General features: G+C 38.5%; 1 protein-coding gene across 1 annotated transcript; it reads right to left on the reverse strand.

The window, feature by feature from the left end:
- Positions 1–3,059: 3,059 nt before the first annotated feature.
- Positions 3,060–18,345, reverse strand: LOC122422119 (alcohol dehydrogenase 6-like). Its single transcript, XM_043438384.1, has 9 exons — positions 18,139–18,345; positions 16,163–16,264; positions 13,034–13,178; positions 10,422–10,509; positions 10,097–10,313; positions 8,413–8,673; positions 6,544–6,676; positions 4,013–4,151; positions 3,060–3,342 (listed from the first exon to the last, which is right to left on the reverse strand). The coding sequence occupies exons 1-9, from the start codon at positions 18,154–18,156 to the stop codon at positions 3,318–3,320; spliced, it is 1,128 nt and encodes a 375-aa protein (XP_043294319.1). The 5' UTR covers positions 18,157–18,345; the 3' UTR covers positions 3,060–3,317.
- Positions 18,346–19,529: the final 1,184 nt, after the last annotated feature.

Here is a 19,529-nt window from a genome sequence, read left to right on the forward strand (position 1 = left end):
GTTTTTCATGGTGCTTGATGGGATGTCCCTCTGTGGGTGCATTTGAAGTAGCAAACATCTGTAAGCTTTTTAATTTTTTTAACTCGAATCTAATAATTTGATAAATTGTAATTAAAGGCCTTTTTTTTTAACCAACAAAACAGATTTATGTTTATGAAATATAACTCTATGGGTGGGAATATAGTCCAACTTTTTTATTTTTCTTACATAAGCTGCCTCTGGCTATATTTGAGAGATTCCCACTCTGCATTGTCCCTGCCAGAGGTGTTGCCCAGTACCCTTGTTGATACTGCTTATGCCTTTGGGGTTGCTGGTGTCACTGGCATCACTGCCTGGGGCACTGGATTGTTTGGGGCCTCCACCACATCTGGGATCACCTGAGTCGCCACCATAGGGAGAGAAGGAGGGTGGGAGGCAGAGCTAAGGTTTGAGGTCCCTCTGCTGCATCTGTGCTTTTGAAGTTCCCAGGAGCTGCCATCGTGGATGATGGTGAGCTGGAGTCACGGGTGCTTTCAGGGACAGAGTCGCGGGCCCCACTGATGCATAGCCAGAAGACTGGGGTCGTCTGTGTCACCTCTCCTGTTGCTACCAGGTTCCCTGCGGCTGCAGGCTGAGCCGCCATAGCTGGTGAGCTAGGGTCACAGGGACTGCCTCCACAGTTTCTTCAGTTCCGCCTCCTCTGTGTGTTCCAGTCTACTGACTTTTAGATGTACAGATGTGGAAATCTCTGACATCCTCGTGAGTTGGGCAGAGGGACTTTTGTTGAGTTATGGATGTTTTACTGGTTGTAGACTGAAGGGGAGAGACGAAGGGATGCTCACGTGATGCTGACATCACTCCTTTCTAAACCTGTTGGCTTCTTCCAAAGCGTTTATGGTATCTTCATTTCATTTATTGTAAGGCCTTATTTTTCCTCCAAGCTTTGAGGAGCCATTCCACTAGCACAGAACTGACTCCAGATGTCCTTCTCAGGGATTAAATCATGAGTTATAAGAGACTGCTCCTATTCCAACAATCTCTCCCTTATAGTCTCTGGTTTAGAATGCTTATGATTGATTTAAACATGTTTTTCTAATTCTTGCTAGTACACGTGAGCCAGATTTTGCAGTTTTTTTAAAAAAATAAACTATTTCCCTAGTCAAACTGAGATTTGAATGCATTTATTGGCCTAGAAATCTTGAGGAGAAGTAAAGATATACCTTTAAGGAGGCAAGCATCATTTTACGAGGCATTCACCTTAGTAAGGCTCCTTGTGGTCTCCAGGCAAGGAGAGGCTACTACCTGTGGCAAGGGGGAGTGGCACCCTTCTTTAGGCCTATAGCATTTAGGAGAATCTGCAGTTCAAAGTTAAGATAGTCCCATTCAGTTTTAAGATATCATCCCTTTCCTATCATTGCCCTGGTTTTAGTGATAGATTTATAGATGAAAACTTCTCTGCAATTTTGCTAATATCATAATTAAATCATTGGCCTGATTTTTCAGCCCAATTTGTCTTCTAGTTGTAGCAGATAAGGGGACATTTAAATGCTGCTATAGAAGTCTTGTGGTTGTTAGTCATACTCTTGGTTGATTGTTGTCTGACTCAAGCCTATCATTTTTTTCCTTCAATGTATTGATGACACTTAATAACCAGATCCACAGTCCTCATAATTACATTACCATCTTATCTCTCAAGTGCTAATCATACTGCACAAGGCAGCACATATCCTATAATCTGTATCCCATCCAAATTAATCATAGGAGACTCACAGTAATTTTATCCCAAGAGCATGCCAAGAGACTCTATCTCACTTGCTGCTGCTGCTAAGTCGCTTCCGTCATGTCCGACTCTATGCGACCCCATAGACGGCAGCCCACCAGGCTCCCCCATCCCTGGGATTCTCCAGGCAAGAACACTGGAGTGGGTTGCCATTTCCTTCTCCAATGCATGAAAGTGAAAAGTGAAAGTGAAGTCGCTCAGTCGTGTCTGACGCTTCGTGACCCCATGGACCACAGCCTACCAGGCTCCTCCATTCATGGGATTTTCCAGGCAAGAGTACTGGAGTGGGGTGCCATTGCCTTCTCCATCTGTCTCACTTACTACCAGTATATTAGTTATCTGTTGCTTAGTGCTTTAAAACAAGCATTTGTGTTCTCAAAGTGTCTATTAGTCAGGAATCAGGGAACAGCTGAGCTGAGTGGTTTGGTTCAGGGTTTCTCACAAAGCTGTAATTGAGGTATTGGCCAGGGCTGGTCATCTCAAAGCTTGGCTCAGAAAGAATGTTCTTCCAGTTTCACTTACATAGTTGTTCACAGGCCTCAGAAGATCCATTTCTAAGCTCAGGCCCTCTCCTCAGGCTGCTTCTTGATGTACCTGCTGACTTCTCCCAGAACAAGCAATCGAAGAGAGACACTCCCCAGATGGAATAGAACTCCATTTCAGAAATGATATCTCATCATTTCTGCTGTGAAAATTGAGTCATTAAGTCCAACCCACATTTAAGGAGAGGGGATCACACAAGGGCATGAATACCAGAAGGTGGGGATCATTGGGGTCCATCTAAAATGGGGTCCAGCTCACAATTGTACTTGCATAACTGATTTTTTTTCACTTAGCATAATGTCTTTCATCCATGTTATCACCCATGTGTCAGAGTTTCCTTCCTTTTAGGGGTGAATATAATTCCATTATGTGTACGTGCACAATTTTTTTTTATCCATCATCTGTTGATGGACACTTGGATTGCCTCCACTTTTTGGCTATTATGAATAATGCTGCTATGCATATGGATGTAAGAGTGTGTTTTTAAAACCGACTATCAAAGTGGACAATTGGAGTTTAATCTTACAGGGATACTCTGTGGACTGTGTGTTTTCTAGCAACTTTTGTCAGTCATTGGCTGAGGGCTTCTTGGGAGGTACAGATTTCCTGGAACTTGTGGCTTATTGAATGTACAATAAGCTCATGAATGGTGAGTTTTGTTTCTTTGGTGTGAAATGAGGCAGAACTCGATGTGGAAGAAAGACAGCGTGCAAGGAAACATGGGCTCAGACATAGAGAAAACGATGAAATGGGAGTATCCTGGGTGAGTCTTGTTTATTTGAAGGGTCTGGGATTGGGTGATTCAAATCAACCTTAATCTAGCTCTAAAAGCGAGGATGTTCCTGGGTGACTCTTGGTCACATAAGAACAATGGTGATGAAGCAGTGACAGCAGAAGCTGTATATGAGCCCATTGCTAAACGAGTCAGAGGCAAGCAGATAGAAACAACGTTGTGTGGATAATTCTTCCACATCGTGAAATTCTGCAAATGGTATTTAGTTGGTGAGCATCATACTTAAAGTAACAGGACACAGCGGACACTGAAAAGAAAGGAAAGGAAAAAAAAAAGTTGAAATGTTTCTAAAGCAACATTTGTTATTTGAATTTCAAATTTTCACTTTGTATACCAATGAATAAATTGGATTCTCTTTCCTTAAGTTTAGGTGAAAATAGGCAGATTAAATCAGTTATGAGATTTTTCAAAATGATGTGACACCCCGAGTAAGGAATATCTAAGTAGGCTTATACTCTCTTGGGGAATATTAATGCCCAGTTTATGGCTAGTGTCTAGTTTGTGGGCCAAAGATAGGTGCTAGAATTTAGAATTCCAGAGATAATTTCTCCTTTGAAATAGAACAACAAAAATAATAATTGTCTTTTTATAAATTATGAACTTAAATTTGGGCTAGAATTTTATGAGCTAACTTCAGTAAGTTAATGTGCATTTAAAGCAATACCAAATTGGAAATAAAATTCTAGTGGTAAGGGTAGGTGATCATTTAAGTATTTTAAGAATTGTGTATTTTATAAAGTAGTAATAAAACAAAATACATAAAGGAAGGAGATTATTTGCAAATTCCTGAAACCTCCTTCAGCTGCCTGTATGTGACTTCTCCAGCCATGACGTCCCTCCCATTGCCTCCCCCACCTCCACACACCCTTTCTCTTGGCCCCAAATACTCAGACATAAAAATTATGTGAGTCACTTGCCATTTTCCAGTTTTCATTAATTCAACTGCTTCATTGATTTTGTCAAAATTCAGAGTATGGGTAATTAGTGCATCTAGGTTAATCTTCTTTGCCATGTAATCAGAAACCAGTTTAGAGGCACCATCTCTGCCTTTCCAGCCTGGAAATACACAGATTAACAATAGATTTTATACATGAGAGCCAGTATACAAGAAAGGCCCTACAATTTGTTGCTGGAGGTGTTAGCTTTGAGGAAATACAAAGATTTCCTGCTAACTTGTCTGGACCATCAGGAGAATGAATGCCTATCCCAGCCATAAACTTTGTGTGGAAGGCTATTATTCTGGAGGAGACCTCTGGGCCTGCAGAAGAGTATTTGTTTACAGCAGCTAGAACGTGGACCTCTTCTTAGAGACGCTTTGTGTGTGTATGTGTGTGTGTGTGTGTGTGTGCGTGTGTGTTGATCTGCAGCTTCATGAAAGAGCCAAATATTTTAAGGGAAGAGAAGAACTTTCACCATGGCAGTGCTCAGTGACAGCTTTTGAAAAATGAATGTTTATAAAGCGAGATAAGAATAAAATGTGCCTTCAGGAAGTAACATTGCACAGGAAAAGATGGGATCAGTTAATATAAAACTTAGCATTGTATTTTCTCTGTTGTTGTGATTCTTTTTTTAAAATTAGTTAATTAATTTATTTTATTTGTGATTCTCAAGAAACGTTGTCTTCATGTTTAGCACTGTGCTGAGCGACATGCCCAGTGAGCCACCGCACAGAATTTGGTGGTCTGCTTATTTCTGCAAAGGGTGAGTGTGTGATTTTGCAAGGAGGCAATAGTGTCCTAAGCAGCTGGTTCTGTGACAGGGTCTTGGCAGTTACTTGCTTTTCTTGGTTCCAGCCCCAGCCAGTTTCTCCAGCCTTCCCAAAACTATTCTCAGCACAATCTAAAACACTTCCAATACATTTATTTTCTGTTTAAGTTGGTTTTAATTATTTGTAATCAAGAATTCTAACTGATGCTCTGTGTTATGACATGAGGCATGGTGTGTTTTTCTATTTGTCTTTATCATTTAAAAAGTTGACGTGTAATTAATATGTAACATATTTGTTTTATATGTATAATATAATGATTATGAAATGATTACTATTAAACTAAGTTTAGTTAACATCCATCACCACACAGTTACCATTTTTTCTTGTGATAACTTTTGATGTCTTTTCTATCTGTTGATTGGTGATCTGATAAAGCATTTTTATACCTATGTAAAGAACACTTTCACTTGTTCTTTGTTTCTTCTTTTAACCAAAAAAACAAACAAACAAAAAAGATGGGTCCAGGAACATAGAACTAGGCTAGATAGTGTTTCTGAACAAGGCCACTAATTTTAGGGGGGTGAATTTTTTCACTGTGTATGTTATAGAAGGTTTAGCAGTCCTGTCATTAGAGGCTATCCTTTAACTGAAAGCCTCTGAAACCAGTGGATTATACTATCTATATAAGGAATTAACTTATGTTCATGACCATTATATGAATGCATAGGTGTTGAGCAAAATAGTTTCCTTGTGAGTTTTGTTTGAAATATTAGTGATCCTATTTTACAAGAGTTAACTGAGTATGTGTATTTGGAATCAACAATTATTGTCTCTGAGGGAAATATTGTCTCTAGAGGAAAATAGCAATGGGTATGTCTAATTATCCCAAATGGGGGAACTGATAATTAAACTGATTTATTTCTTTTTTTTGACTGGCCATGCCATTTATCTACTCTACGCCCATGAATTTGGTAAGATTCCTGATATCTACAGTACACTGCCATAAGTAGTTGGGAGAACACAAGTGGATCACCAGTCCCCAAAATTCAGGTAGCTCCTGGTTCTCATCTCTTTTGTCCAAGAATTCAAATTTCTCCCAAATCTCTGGATAAGCATATTTCTCTTAAGTATCAGTTTTCTTGCTTATGAGCCTACAATCCTACACAGATTTATTTTAGTTTGTTTTCTACTTCCTCAGTAAGAAAACTCTTCTAAAGTCTTTAAAATATATAAGTTCTAAGACAGGTTTAAAGAATGGAAAACCAAGGGATTCTATGAAAAATTTTTTTTCACTTTTATTGGTCATTTCTCTTTTCAATCATGAGTTCATTATGTTTAATGTCTTTGAGTTGTACAATGCCAACTCAATTGTTTTGGGTAAGATTCAACATTAGTTGAACCATTTACTAATAATTCAGTATATTCTCCAAAGAATTCCAGTTGGCCGTCATATAACTGAACTGAATACAGTTATTGATCACAGTATTGCCTTTCCTTTTTGATTTAGAGTTTGCATTAAACTTTGGACACTAATCAATTAAAAAAAACTCTTCCTTTGCATGAGAAAAAAATTACTAAGAAGCAACTGCATACATCAATATTCATCCCCTTATCTTAGATACTTGTGTGTCAAAACAAAAACTATAATCTAAAGCTCTCATTCAAGCATTCATTACACATTTCTCTACTTCCCTCCTCTATAATCCCACACATTTCCATTCTTCCCTGAATCATTCATACCTCCATAAACAGATCCCTTTAAAGTACGTCCTGAGAAGAACAAGTGGCCACTGATGTTGAGTTGGACACCAGTGACCAACCCGATAATCACGCAGACCCCATGGCTCTCATGGCAGGATGCCAGGGCAGCTGCCTGTTGTAAAGCAATGTAAACAACGAGGAGGTTAAAAGGGGTACTGGAGAGCTGGACCTAAGTCTGAATCTCAGCTTGACTGTTCTCTGTGGTCTGTGACTTGCTTTTCTGATGCTCCTTGTCCTCATTTGAAATAACATTTATCTTTTAAGAATGCGCTGAAACATAAATAAGACATATCTGGTGTAATAGATGAAAATCAAAAAATGAAAATAAAGGCACCCATGGTAGTAGTAATAATAATAATGATAGTAATAATTTTTATAAGAACCATTACTGACACTGGTGGTTAGTTAGAGGTGACATATTCATAGGGCTTCCCAGGTAGTCCTAGTGATAAAGAACCCTTCTGCCAATGCAGGAGATGTTAGAGATGAGGGTTCAATCCCTGGGTTGGGAAGATCCCCTGGAGAAGGGAATGGCAACCCACCCCAGTATTTTTGCCTGGAGAATTCCATGCACAGAGGAGCCTGGCAGGCTATAGTCTGTGGGGTTGCAAAGAGTCAGACATGAGTGAAGTGACTTAGCATATTCTTTCAGATACTGAAAAATATAGTTGGCTATTTGTATAGCATCATATATTAGCAAAGTCATATATAAACATGTTCCCATTATTTATTTTCAAATGCTATTTTTTGGAGCAAGACTATCTGCAGGAAAACCTGTGACAAAGATTTTGTTATATCATTTTACAGAGGAGGGGATTTATGTGTAGTGAGGAATGGAAACATTTTGTAAGCTGAGGAAAGGGCCTCAGTTGGAAGAGACAGATCTAGGGTTTTCATGGAGCTGATTAGAAGATGGAGACATGCAACCCAATAGTATGCTATTTCTACAGTCCCAAAGAAATACAGTCTCAAATTGTGAAATAATTTCCTACCCATTTATATTCTTACATAAACCATATTCAGCCAGAAAAATTACCAGTTTTTTCCTTCATTCTTGAAATGAACTCTTTTAATCAAGGTTGGCAAATACTGTTTCTTGGATGATTATCTCAGATCCAACATGAAAGACTGCTGAAAGTGTAGAGCTTTGCAGAGTCATTAATTATTCTTATCACACTTAGATCTTCTGGCTTGGAAGTTATAGTTACTAAGCAGCTCCTTATTATGAAATAATTCAGTTACAATTCCTTACAAAGCTTTTTTTCCCCTGTCTATTGTAGGCTGTCTGCTTATTTGCAGGAATAGTATTGATATAATGGAACAGAGGAAGAAGAAAACTCAGTATGGGAGTTCAGTGCTTGGGATAGTGAATAGATTTATGAGTAGGCAGAAGGGACCAGGTGGGATGTCAGGGGCACAAAGAGAATTAAACAGAAGATTGTGGAGGGAATTTTAGAATTTTCACTCAGTTAAAAATCTAAAATAAAGACTGGGGGCTTCCCTCATGGTCCAATCGATAAGAATCTGCCTTCCAATACAGGGGGCACAGATTCGATACCTGGGCAGGGAAGATCCCACATGCTGTGGCACGACTAAGCCCATGTGCCACAATTTCAGCCCATGTACTGCAACTACTGAAGCCCGGGCGCCTAGAGCCTGTGTTCCACAAGAGAAATCCATGGAAATGAGAAGCCCATGCACCACAATAAAGAGTAGCCCTCACTCACCACAACTAGAGGAAGCCCTATGTGCAGCCATGAAGACCCACCACAGCCAATAAATAAATAAAGTCTAAAAAAAAATGACTGGTAGAAATATTGGTAATTTTCACAATTGGGAATCACATACCACAGTTTCTGGATTTCCAATGACCTCAAAGCTAAAGTCCACACCATCACCTGTCAGGTCAAATAAAACCTCTTGGATGGGTTTCTCATAGTCCTGTGGGTTGATGCACTCCGTGGCACCCACTTCTTTTGCCTTCTCAAATTTGTCTTTGTTGATGTCCACTGCGATGATCCTGGCTGCTCCGGCTGCTTTGCAGCCCATGATAACAGACAGGCCAACCCCTCCCAGGCCAAACACTGCACAGGTGGAGCCTGGGGTCACCTGCAAACCCAAAGGCAGAAAAAAGAGCAAAGGGAACTTATATTGTTACTTAGTTGGACAGACAAGATCTGAATGTACTTTTTCATGAGACATAAACTAAGGCCATTTTCAAATAAAACATGTGACAAGAGAGTTTTAGCTTCTCAACATATTTCTAGATATGGGATACTTTTCCACAGAGGAGCGAAAACTAACCTGTAAAAAGAATTTTAAGTCTCAGGAATTAGGGTAAGTAGAAGAAGTTTAATGAACTTTCATGGACTCTTAAGACTTATTTAACAGAGTATTTAATTTCATATATTTTTGAGTTTTCCACCTTCTTGCAACATTTCCTTTCTCTTTTCTTTTGGATATCCATAAACTTTGCTTCACTTACAATGTCAGTGCCTTACAAAGGTAAAGACTTATTTTTTATTGCATCTAAAATGAGGCTAATTTAAATTGAACCCCATCCTAAGTCTCTGGATAGTATGGGGACTAATGGAGATTGGAAAAAATATAGAACTAAGATTCACTTGGTGCTTCAGCCTGGATGGGAGAGGGCCTTGGGGGAGAGTGGATACATGACCGAGGGCCTTTGCTGTTCACCTAAAACTATCACAACATTGTCAACCGGCTATACTCCAATACAAAATAAGAAATACCAAAAGAAAAAAAAATTAAAAAGGAAATTTATTAGCCACTTAAATAAAGAAGCTAGGCAGGTTTGGGAGATATTCCAGAGACTGTCATTTAACAGTAACCTACTCTAGAGTTCTCCAGTGGCCTAGTGGTTAGGAGTCCAGGCTTTCCCTGCTATGGCTTGTATTCAGTCCCTTGCTGGGAAACTGAGATCCTGCAAGTCAACGTGGCACCACCAAAAAGAAAAAAAAAAAAAATCAAACAAAGCAGTAACCCACTCAACCAGAGTGGGATTACGTGACTAGTCTGTTTTATATACCAACATCTTCTCCATCAATTGGTCTTTTTACTTCCCTTTTGTTTTTATAGGAACTTATCACCATCTGTTATTTGATGCAACGGAATAGAAGCTCAATGGGCACTTTTAGCTGTTGAATCCCAGCACCTGGAGCAGTGAATGGCCCCATAAATGTATGTTGAAAGAAAAAAAGAATTAACTGGAATGTGGAAGGATACATAGTCATTTTTAAACAGTATTATGTTTAACTCCCAGGAATTCCTGATGTCTCCACTTGTGAATGGCATCTAGACTTAATTTACCACATACTACTGACCAAGAGGGAATGGAAAATATGTGCAAGGGAGTATAGGTGACTAAACAATAATAAAGAACTCAAGGATGTTTTGAGGCAGGTTTGCGAGTCTCTCCCAGGCTATATGATCAGACATGGCCCAGATACCTAAGGCCTTCCAACTCCATGTGTCAACAATTACATTCATAATGGATATAAATGCTTCTCACCTTGGCAGTATTGATTGCACCACCATAACCAGTAGAAAAACCACAGCTAACTAGGAATACTTTCTCCAGGGGTGCAGCTGCATCAATCTTGGTGACTGAGATTTCATTTATTACAGTGTATTCAGAGAAAGTGCTTGTATTCGCAAAGTGGTATACTGGTTTCCCCTTGCAGGTAAACCTACTGGTACCATCAGACATCAGGTGGGTTTCTCTCTGTCTTTTATAGACAAAAGCAAACAAGAAACATTTATTTGGAATTAGAAAGTTTAGATTCCTCTTAAGGAAATTGAGTTAATTTTTCAAAAAACTGTTTGTAAAAACTTACTTGAATTTTATACAAAAATTGCCTGCAGAATTAAGGCAAGAGGTGCATTCTCCACACTGTGGTAGAAAGAGTGCGATAACTTTATCTCCTAAAAGAGCAAAATCGTTTATGAAGGCATTATTTTTAAAGTAAAGAGATAGCTGTATCTCAGGAACTCAACAACAAGGCACTCAAGAAAATATAACTAAGAATTAGTTCAACATTTAATTGTGCTTGCTATTGTGGAGAATACTTACAAAAAAGGGGATATCTTTGGCATGTGTGTCTAGCCCTGGGCTCAATGTCTGACTCCCAAGGAGCTGGCCTCAGATTTGCCTCCTTTCCAAGTTCCTCTTGAGGCACCAGAAGACTTTGTCATGTAGCCACCGAGCCAGGTCTTTTCTTACATTTTCTATATAACTTCTGCAGTCAGGAATTGGATTTAAAATTGTACGGATACCACAAACTCACAGAATAAGCTTCTGGATCAGGGAGAAAGGATCGTCTCTGCTACTTTCTGTGTTTTACATCAATCCTTTCTCCAGAGGTAGGCAGTTTTCTCTACTAATGTTCAAAGTATAAGAAGAATATTAGAATAACCTGTCTGTAAGGGACTTACTGACTGCCCCATTGTCTATCCTTGTAAACCAGAGCAATTTCATATTTTCTGTAAAAGTAATTTGTAGAATTTCAGTTATTTTCAGGTTTTTAAAAAAGTAATACATACTCATGGTAAAATTTAAACAGCACAAGTGAAAATTGACATCCAAGTCTCCAGTCTTCCTTATCCCACCCTAAAGACAATTACGTTTATCAATATCCAAGGTATTTTTCAGAGACATAATCCCTTTAGAAATACAAAAACTAGCTGATTCATGTCAGTGTATGGCAAAAACCACTACAATATTGTAAAGTATTTAGCCTCCAACTAATAAAAATAAATGGAAAAAAAAAAACCAAACTAGCATACTATGTTCCCTATCATAGGCCTTGCTTTTTTACTTAACAGTTGATCTTGGAGATTTCTTATCTTAGTATATACAGCATTCTATCATTTATTTAATATTTACATAGTATTCTGTTATATAAATATATCATAATTTATTTAAGCAGCCCCCTGTATACTGACAGACATTTAGGTTGTTTTCTATTTTTATTATTTCTTCCTCCCTGACATGAAAGAGAATAATGCAATAAATATTTTGGGCACACATGGTCTGTGGTAGGCAGAATTTCTAAAATGGCTCACCAAAGATGTCTTATCCTAATTCCCAGAAACTAAACATGTCAAGTTATCATGCCTGTGAATGTTACATGAAAGGAAGAGAGGCTTTGCAGATGTAATTAAGATTACTAAGCAATTGACATTAAAATGGGAGATTATCCTGGGTTATTTAGGTGGACGAAAGATCCATGAAAGGAGACAAGAGGAAAGCAGAAGAGGAAGAAAAAGTGATTCAAAGCATGAGGACTTGATGTGACATTGCTGCTTTGAGGCTAGAAGTGGGTGAAGGGGCCCCATGAGAAGGAATGTGAGCGGCTTCAAGGAGCTGAGGTCTGTAGCCCCAGCTGACAGCCCATCAACTGAGGCTGAGAACTTTGGTCTTAGAACCTTAGAGGTTGTCAGCCCTAAATATTACACTTTCAAGTCTGCTAATTTTTTAGATAAACAGTGTTTTTCTGTTGTTTTTAAAATTTTAATTTATTTAGGGTTTGAGAATAGACATCTTCTCACATGCTTAAAAAGCATTTGTGTGTATATGTGTATGTATCTATATCTCTCTATATATTTCCCTCCAAACTAGATGTATATTTCCTTTGCCAATTTTCATAAGTTAGTGTTAAAGAATTCTTTATAAATTAAAGAAATTTGCCCACTGTCATATTGGCTTGTTGATTTGGGGGGAGGGTATTTTTTTTAACACAGAATTTTAAACTTTATTTTCAAATTTATCGATATGTTATTTTACATCTGAATTTTTTGTGTTGGTTAAAATTTCCTTCCCTTCTCTGAGGTATTTCAAAATGTTCTGTTATAATAATTTATAATACTTCTATTGTTTTTTCACATTTAATTCTTGGATTCATATAACATGTTTCTTTCTATAAAGAATGTAATAGCAACTCAAGTTACTTTTATTCTCCAGAAAACTATCCAGTTGTTTCAATATCATATATTGAAATCCATGTGTCCCCCTCAAATTTGAAAGGCAAACTTAATCCTATATTAAATTCCTATATATATTTGATCCAGTTCTGAACTTCTTCCCTATTTTGTTCACTAATGTGTTCAACTGTTTATCATGGTTGAACTATTTATCATATCCTTCATTTAAACAGTTGTTCAACGGTTTCTCTCAGTTGACTTTTTTGGGGAACTTTTTTGTCTCATTTGCACCTTCTTTCAGGTTCAATTTCAGTGCACTCTGTTTTTTATTTTTATTAATATCAAAATATAAGTATAAAGAATACATTTAGTATTTTTTTGTAATTTATACTTAACCCTCCTTTTCTAAGAAATGAGCAGTATTTTACCTTTTATTTTGCTTAATCTTAACAAAATTTAAGGGATGCTTTTTATTCTTGAGGTGGGTTCCAAGTTGCTGCTATTTCTTCCAGGTTCCAGTTCATACCTGCTTTCACTGTGCTCACTCCTTCTCCCACACTCTCGACTATTCCAGCTCCTTCATGGCCCATAATGATAGGGTAGTATTGATGCTGAAGATTTTTAGTCTTCAACATTTTCATCTCGGTCCCACAGAGCGCCGTGGCCACCATCTGTATGGAAGGCAAAGAGTAATATAGTTTTCTCTGTCTCAGAGATGTTCTAGAATTGTTAACGTTGTAAACTGATTTGGTAGTTTGATATGCTGCATTAATATTAATGCATTCATTTCTTAGTTTTAATTCTGGACAAGGGCCAGTAATGTGTTTCAATCGATGCAATGTTTTTCACTAGCTAGTTTTGGAATCAAATGATGATTTTAAAACTTACTGCAGAGGGTAGGATGGGTTCAGAAGAGATCGTTGTAAAACCACATGTGCTTCACTGGAGCTTGTAAGTGGGAGTGTGGAGGAGCAAGACCAATTATAGAAATGAAGGAATTGGAATACAGGAAGGAGAGGGATAATGCCTCCTATTATAATTGAGGCTTTAATTTATTTCACAGGAGGGCCTTACAGTTGTGTTGTTGGTACAAGTTGTAATTCCACTTTTTGTTGTAAATCAGCCAGATAAAGTGGAGGCACTCAGAGCAGTGGTTACTAAAGAGTTCAGAGCTGAAATCTTGGCTCTGCACCCCCGTTTAACTGTGTGATCAGGAGATAAATTGTCCTTCTGAGTCTCAGTTTCTTCACCTCTAAAATGGGTATGGGGTTGGAATGTATGTGCACACGCACACACACATACACACACATGGCTAACTCAAGAATTGAAATCTATTGAAATTTGACCATGCAAAAGGAGGATAATTTGAAGGCTATAATAAAATTGCTTGTAACCTTACTGTAAGCAGTGCAGTTAGAACTAATGGATCTAGAAATCCATCAAGCAGCCTTTGTCTTCATCTGTCTACTTTGACTCAGTGTGTGTATGGCTGCATTTTCCTATCATTCTCTGCAGACAGGCTTTTTCTTATTTATCATGATCACCTGGTTAAAAATGACTGCCAGCCCTGAGCCCCTCCAGCCTCTCTAGGTCTGTCCATCGCCTGTCTTGCTCAGACTCTGTATCTTGTTCAAATTCTTGAGTGAGAGATTCAGATTTGTAGCTTATCAGATAATGGCTGGATGTCCTTGAGTTCATATCCGTTCACATCTCTCTGTATGAGTTGTGATCCTGTGGGTGGAGAGTGACTAGAGATAGCCAAATGACCTTCTGTGCACTCCATGGATCATATAGGCCAGAGAAAACTTTTTGAAAAGAGGGCATGGATTGCACAGGCAAGGTAACTTAGAAAATGATGATCACTCTGTGATCCATTAATAAACAATACTTATTCATCATTATTAACATTAAATGGTGAAAATTCAAAAGAAACTGAACTAGACGTCAGGTGAACTACCTTCTGGCCTGGTAGCCTCTTATTAGAATCACCTAGCGGAGATTTAAAAACTCTCATGATCAGACTGCGTGCATGCTAAGCTGCTTCAGTCGTGTCCGATACTTTGCAACCCTATAGACTGTAGCCTGCCAAACTCCTCTGTCCAGGGGATTCTCCAGGCAAGAATACTGAGTGGATTGCCATGCCCTCCTCCAGGGAATCTTCCCAACCCAGGGATCAAACCCAGGTCTCCTGCTTGGCAGGAGGGTTCTTTACCACTAGTGCCCCTTGGGAAGCCTGATCAGACTGCACTCCACACCAGATAAATCACAAATTCAAAATGTGTAAGGGTGGGATTCAGTTTTCAGCATTTTTCAGAGCTCCCAAATGATTCCAGACATATAAGCAAGGTTGAGAAAAGCAGCTGAAGTCTCTGTTCTTATTTAACTGCTTGAACAGTCCTGTACATTATTGATTTCAATCTTATTTTTAAAATAACAGGTATCCGTAAGCCCCTTCCAGCTCTAACCTGAATTCCAAAGACTGACTCTTGATTTATCTATAATCAAACAAGATTACATAAAACATACAGTCAGTCCTTCTTATCCATGGGTTTTTCATCCATGGATTCAACCAATAAGGGATTGAAATTATTTTAAAAAATCCAGAAAGTCTCCCAAACAAAACTTGAATTTGCTGCATGCTGGCAACTATTTACATGTCATTTACATTGTATTTACAACAATTTGTATAGCATTTATCGTGTATTAGGTATTTTAAGTAACCTAGGTGCTAGCGGTAAAGAACCCTTCTGCCAATGCAGGAGATATAAGAGACGTGGGTTCGACCCCTGGGTCAGGAAGATCCCCTGGAGGAGGGCACAACAACCTATTCCAGTATTCTTGCCCAGAGAATCCTATGGACAGAGGAGACTGGTGGACTATAGTCCATAGGGTCGCAAAGAGTCAGACACAACTGAAGTGACTTAGCAGAGATGATTTAAAGTATACAGGAGAGTTTCACTTCTTCTTTTCCTATCTGGATTCCTTTTACTTCTTTTTCTGCTCTGATTGCTGTGGCCAAAACTTCCAACACTATGTTGAATAGTAGTGGTGAGAGTGGGCACCCTTGTCTTGTTCCTGATTTCAGGGGAAATGCTTTCAATTTTTCACCATTGAGGGTGATGCTTGCTGTGGGTTTGTCATATATAGCTTTTATTGTGTTGAGGTATGTTCCTTCTATTCCTGCTTTTTGGAGAGTTTTAATCATAAATGAGAGAATGTGTGTAAGTTATATGCAAATACCACACCATTTTATATAAGGAACTTGAGCCTCCTAGGATTTGCTATGGAGTGGGGGAGTCTTAGTACCAAACCCCTGCAGATATAGGGGGAGGACTGTATTTCAAGGTAACTTAAATATCATGAAGAATATCATAAAGAAAATCGAAAGTACGGATTAAAGTATGGTTTGTGGGTAGAAACTTCTTTTAATTAGTAATAGTTAAAAGTAAGTGTCCATTGGGTATGTAGTCTATGCTATACCTTCCTAACTGTTTCTCTGGCTGGATTTGAAGACTAATGGAAATGTTTAATAAAAAAGAAATAGGAGAGTGTGCAGTTTTCTTTCTGAATTGAACATTGTGAAAAGAACCTATAACCTACAGTGAACAGCTCTGAGTTTTGGTGTGGAAATACCATGGATTTTTTTTTTTTTTACCTTTACGCGAACTTCTTTTGCCTTTGGTGGAGCCACTTCTACCTCCTCAATGGAAAATGATCCACCAGGCTTCCAGACTATGGCTGCTCTGCACCTGATAACCTGGGAAGAAGAATGTGGAGGCAGAAAGGGAGACTCCTTAGGCTTGGGAGTTAGAGAATTCCTATATTAATGATTATTAGAAGGTTGTATCCAATTCTTTCACACGCAAGCCTAGATTAAAAAAAAAAAAAGGAAGAAATCTTTGCTTAAATATACTCAGAATGTAGCCTCTTGACCTCAGTTCAACTTTTCTTGTACTATCAGTCCCTGCATTCACATCAGTCTTGCAATTCTGTCTTTACATACTGCTACACAACCAAGAGGATAGATGTCATGCTTTTGATCTTATGATGAACGAGGTCGTTCAGTTTCAGGGTAGAAATGACTTTGCAACGTGAGAGTTATTTGTGGTCCGAGGTATGGGAGAGAATCAGTTTTGGGGTGCAGGCAGGAATGGAGACCATCTAGTTGTGGCATTTCATCCAGTGGTGGTGGTCACTGGCAGACTGAGATTGGAAAGGTTGTTGGTGGTAAGGTAGTCCTTCAAGGGTTCTCACTATAAATTATTGTCCTATGTGATTTCACCTAGCTTTTATAAGATCAACTATTACTTTTATGTAGATGATCTTAGTAACAGACTTGTTACTAAACTTTAGATTCTATTCATTGGCTATTCAAATGTACTGTGTTTATTTTCTCAGTTATGTCCAACTCTTTGTGATCCTTTGGACTGTCCTACAGGTATCTCAAATTCAACATGATAAAACGTGAAGACACTGTTATTTCTTTCTTCCACCCCCCTCACCCTGCCCCCCACCACTTCCTTTGACCGGTGGTGGACACAGCACACAATTTGTTCTTTGCTTTCTCTATTTCAATGAGTTGCCATGGAATCTATTCAATAATACAAGAAAGAAACCTGGAAAGAACCTTGATTTGTCTCTTTCCCTCAACCTCCACAATGTGAAAATTTCTGTGATCTGACCCCTCTTCTCCATTTCTGCTGCCACTGTGTGGTCCAGTCCTCATTGTCTTTCACCTGGCTTGGTTCATCACCTTGAAGTCCATCTTTTATAGCATTGCTGTGCTTAGCTGCTCAGCTGTGTCTGACTCTTTGTGACCCCATGGACTGTAGCACGCTAGGCTCCTCTGTCCATGGGGATTCTCCAGACAAGAATACTGGAGTGGGTTGCCATGCCCCCCTCTAGGGGATCTTCCTAACCCAGACCTGAATTGAACACAGGTCTCCCAATTGCAGGCAGTTTCTTTACTGTCTGAGCCACAGGGAAGCCCTGAACTATAATCCTTTTCATGCTAATTCCCTACCTAAAAATGATATTGTCACCAATTGTTTGTCAGGATCTGTTGACATGGTCTACAAAGCTTTTCATGATCTTCCTGTCAGTCTTTCCAACCTTATTTCTCATCATTTCCTGCCCTCAGGAGCAACAGAAAAATTCTGGATAATTTTCTTCTGTTTTTCCTCATATTTTGTCTACCTGCACAACTGTCTCCTCCTTTCCCTGGTGAATTCTTACATCCATAAATTTTCTTAGATGTCACTTTCTCTGGGAAGCCAGGCAAGATTGGGGGCGATGCCCCTCTCTTTTTTACTACCCTTGGACTCTCTTTCATAGTTACTATGTCTCTCTATGAGATCCTTTAAGGAGAGGATCTATCTTTAACTTTGGAAAGTTTGATATATGGCTTGATATATTACCTATTAAAGGACTGAAAAAAAAAAAAACTGAAGAAAGGCAAGGCACATAAAAGGAATAAAAGAAAAGGGGAAGGAGAAGGAGAGAGATTAAGATTAAGATTGTCTTCCACCTTTAGGAGTATAGAGAGTAGCTGAGTGATGAGGTATTGGTAAATAGACAAGCACCCAGGTTGACACATTTATGATATGACATAAAAAAGAATGCTATACTTACTTTCCCTGTAGTACTCATGCTGATTTTCTCTGTGTTCTTCTGGCCACAGATGAATATACTGAGAAAAGGAGATTCTGGTTACAACTTTCAAAGTCCAAGAGAGTAGAGGTTACTGTTTGATCAAGAGGCTGAGTCCTGTCCTTTGTGTATTAATCAGGTAATTAATAGACCTCATAGCTGTAAACATATTTTCCTGTTCCTTGACGGAACTTCTTAATTATAATATGAAAAAGATTTAGCTCAGTGCAAAAGCACAAAAGGTGAAATTGTGCAAAGTTTTTCTTCTCTTAGTCATGAGGTTCCCCTCTTAGTATCTATTCTGTTGAATTTTAAATTTGGTCTTCTAAATGTCCCAGTTTAAAATTTCTAATAACATGTATAAAATTGTGTCTGTGTTGTTTTTCTAATGCAGATATGGTATCTATGAGTCTAAATTTGAGTAATCTATTGGTTTTCCAAGCTTGTGTCCCATTGTTGAGGAGTTAGGATGTTACTAGCTAGTTTTATCTGGTAGTTTAGCATAAACTCATCTCTTGGTGTGCTGAGCTGGTTACTCAGAGAAATTGAAACCAATTTGGGTAAGAAGCCTAGCAATCAGGATTTGAAGTTGAGCAAATCTCTGTATGTGGATTAAGAGACTTGACCAGGACCCTGATGAACATGAGGAAAAGGAAATACATTCCCAATGAAAGACAACACCAGTAGGCAGGTTTTAGCTAGAAGGCAAGAAAAGATTAAATGCTCTTTCTGTGTCATGATATGAGCATATGATTTCCTTCCTTAGCCTGTGAGATTACAGTGGATTATATTGATTGGTTTTCAAATATTGAACCAGCTTTACATATCTGGAACAAATTCTACTTGGTGTATTAGTTTTCTTTCTTTGCACTGTCTGTCTGATTTTGGTTTCATAGTAAAAATAATTTCATAAAATTATTTCCTCCTCTTCTATTTTCTGGGAGAGATTGTGTAGAATTGATATTAATTCCTTAAATGTTTGGTTGAATTCTTTAGTGAAACCATCTGGGTCTAGAGATTTCTATTTTGGGCTGTTTAAAATTGTGAATTCAATTACCTTCATATTTGTTGGTTGGTTGGTTTGGTTTAGTCTCTAAGTCGTGTCCGACTCTTGCAACTCCATGGACTCTAGCCCACCAGGTTCCTCTGTCCATAGGATTTTCCAGGCAAGAATATATAAACAGCTGAGCCACAGAACTGTTAATAGTATTCCCTTATTACTCTTTTGATGTTTGCAGTGTCTGTAATAATATACTCTGTTTGATTCCTTATTATTGATAATTTGTGTCTTTTTTCTCTTTTCCTTTGTCAGAAGCCACTCTTATATTTCAGGCATTCATCTGATGCTGGGCTAATGATGATGAACGTGGTAT

The sequence above is a fragment of the Cervus canadensis genome, chromosome 19 (assembly GCF_019320065.1).
Source record: "Cervus canadensis isolate Bull #8, Minnesota chromosome 19, ASM1932006v1, whole genome shotgun sequence".
Classification (NCBI taxonomy): Eukaryota; Metazoa; Chordata; class Mammalia; order Artiodactyla; family Cervidae; genus Cervus; species Cervus canadensis.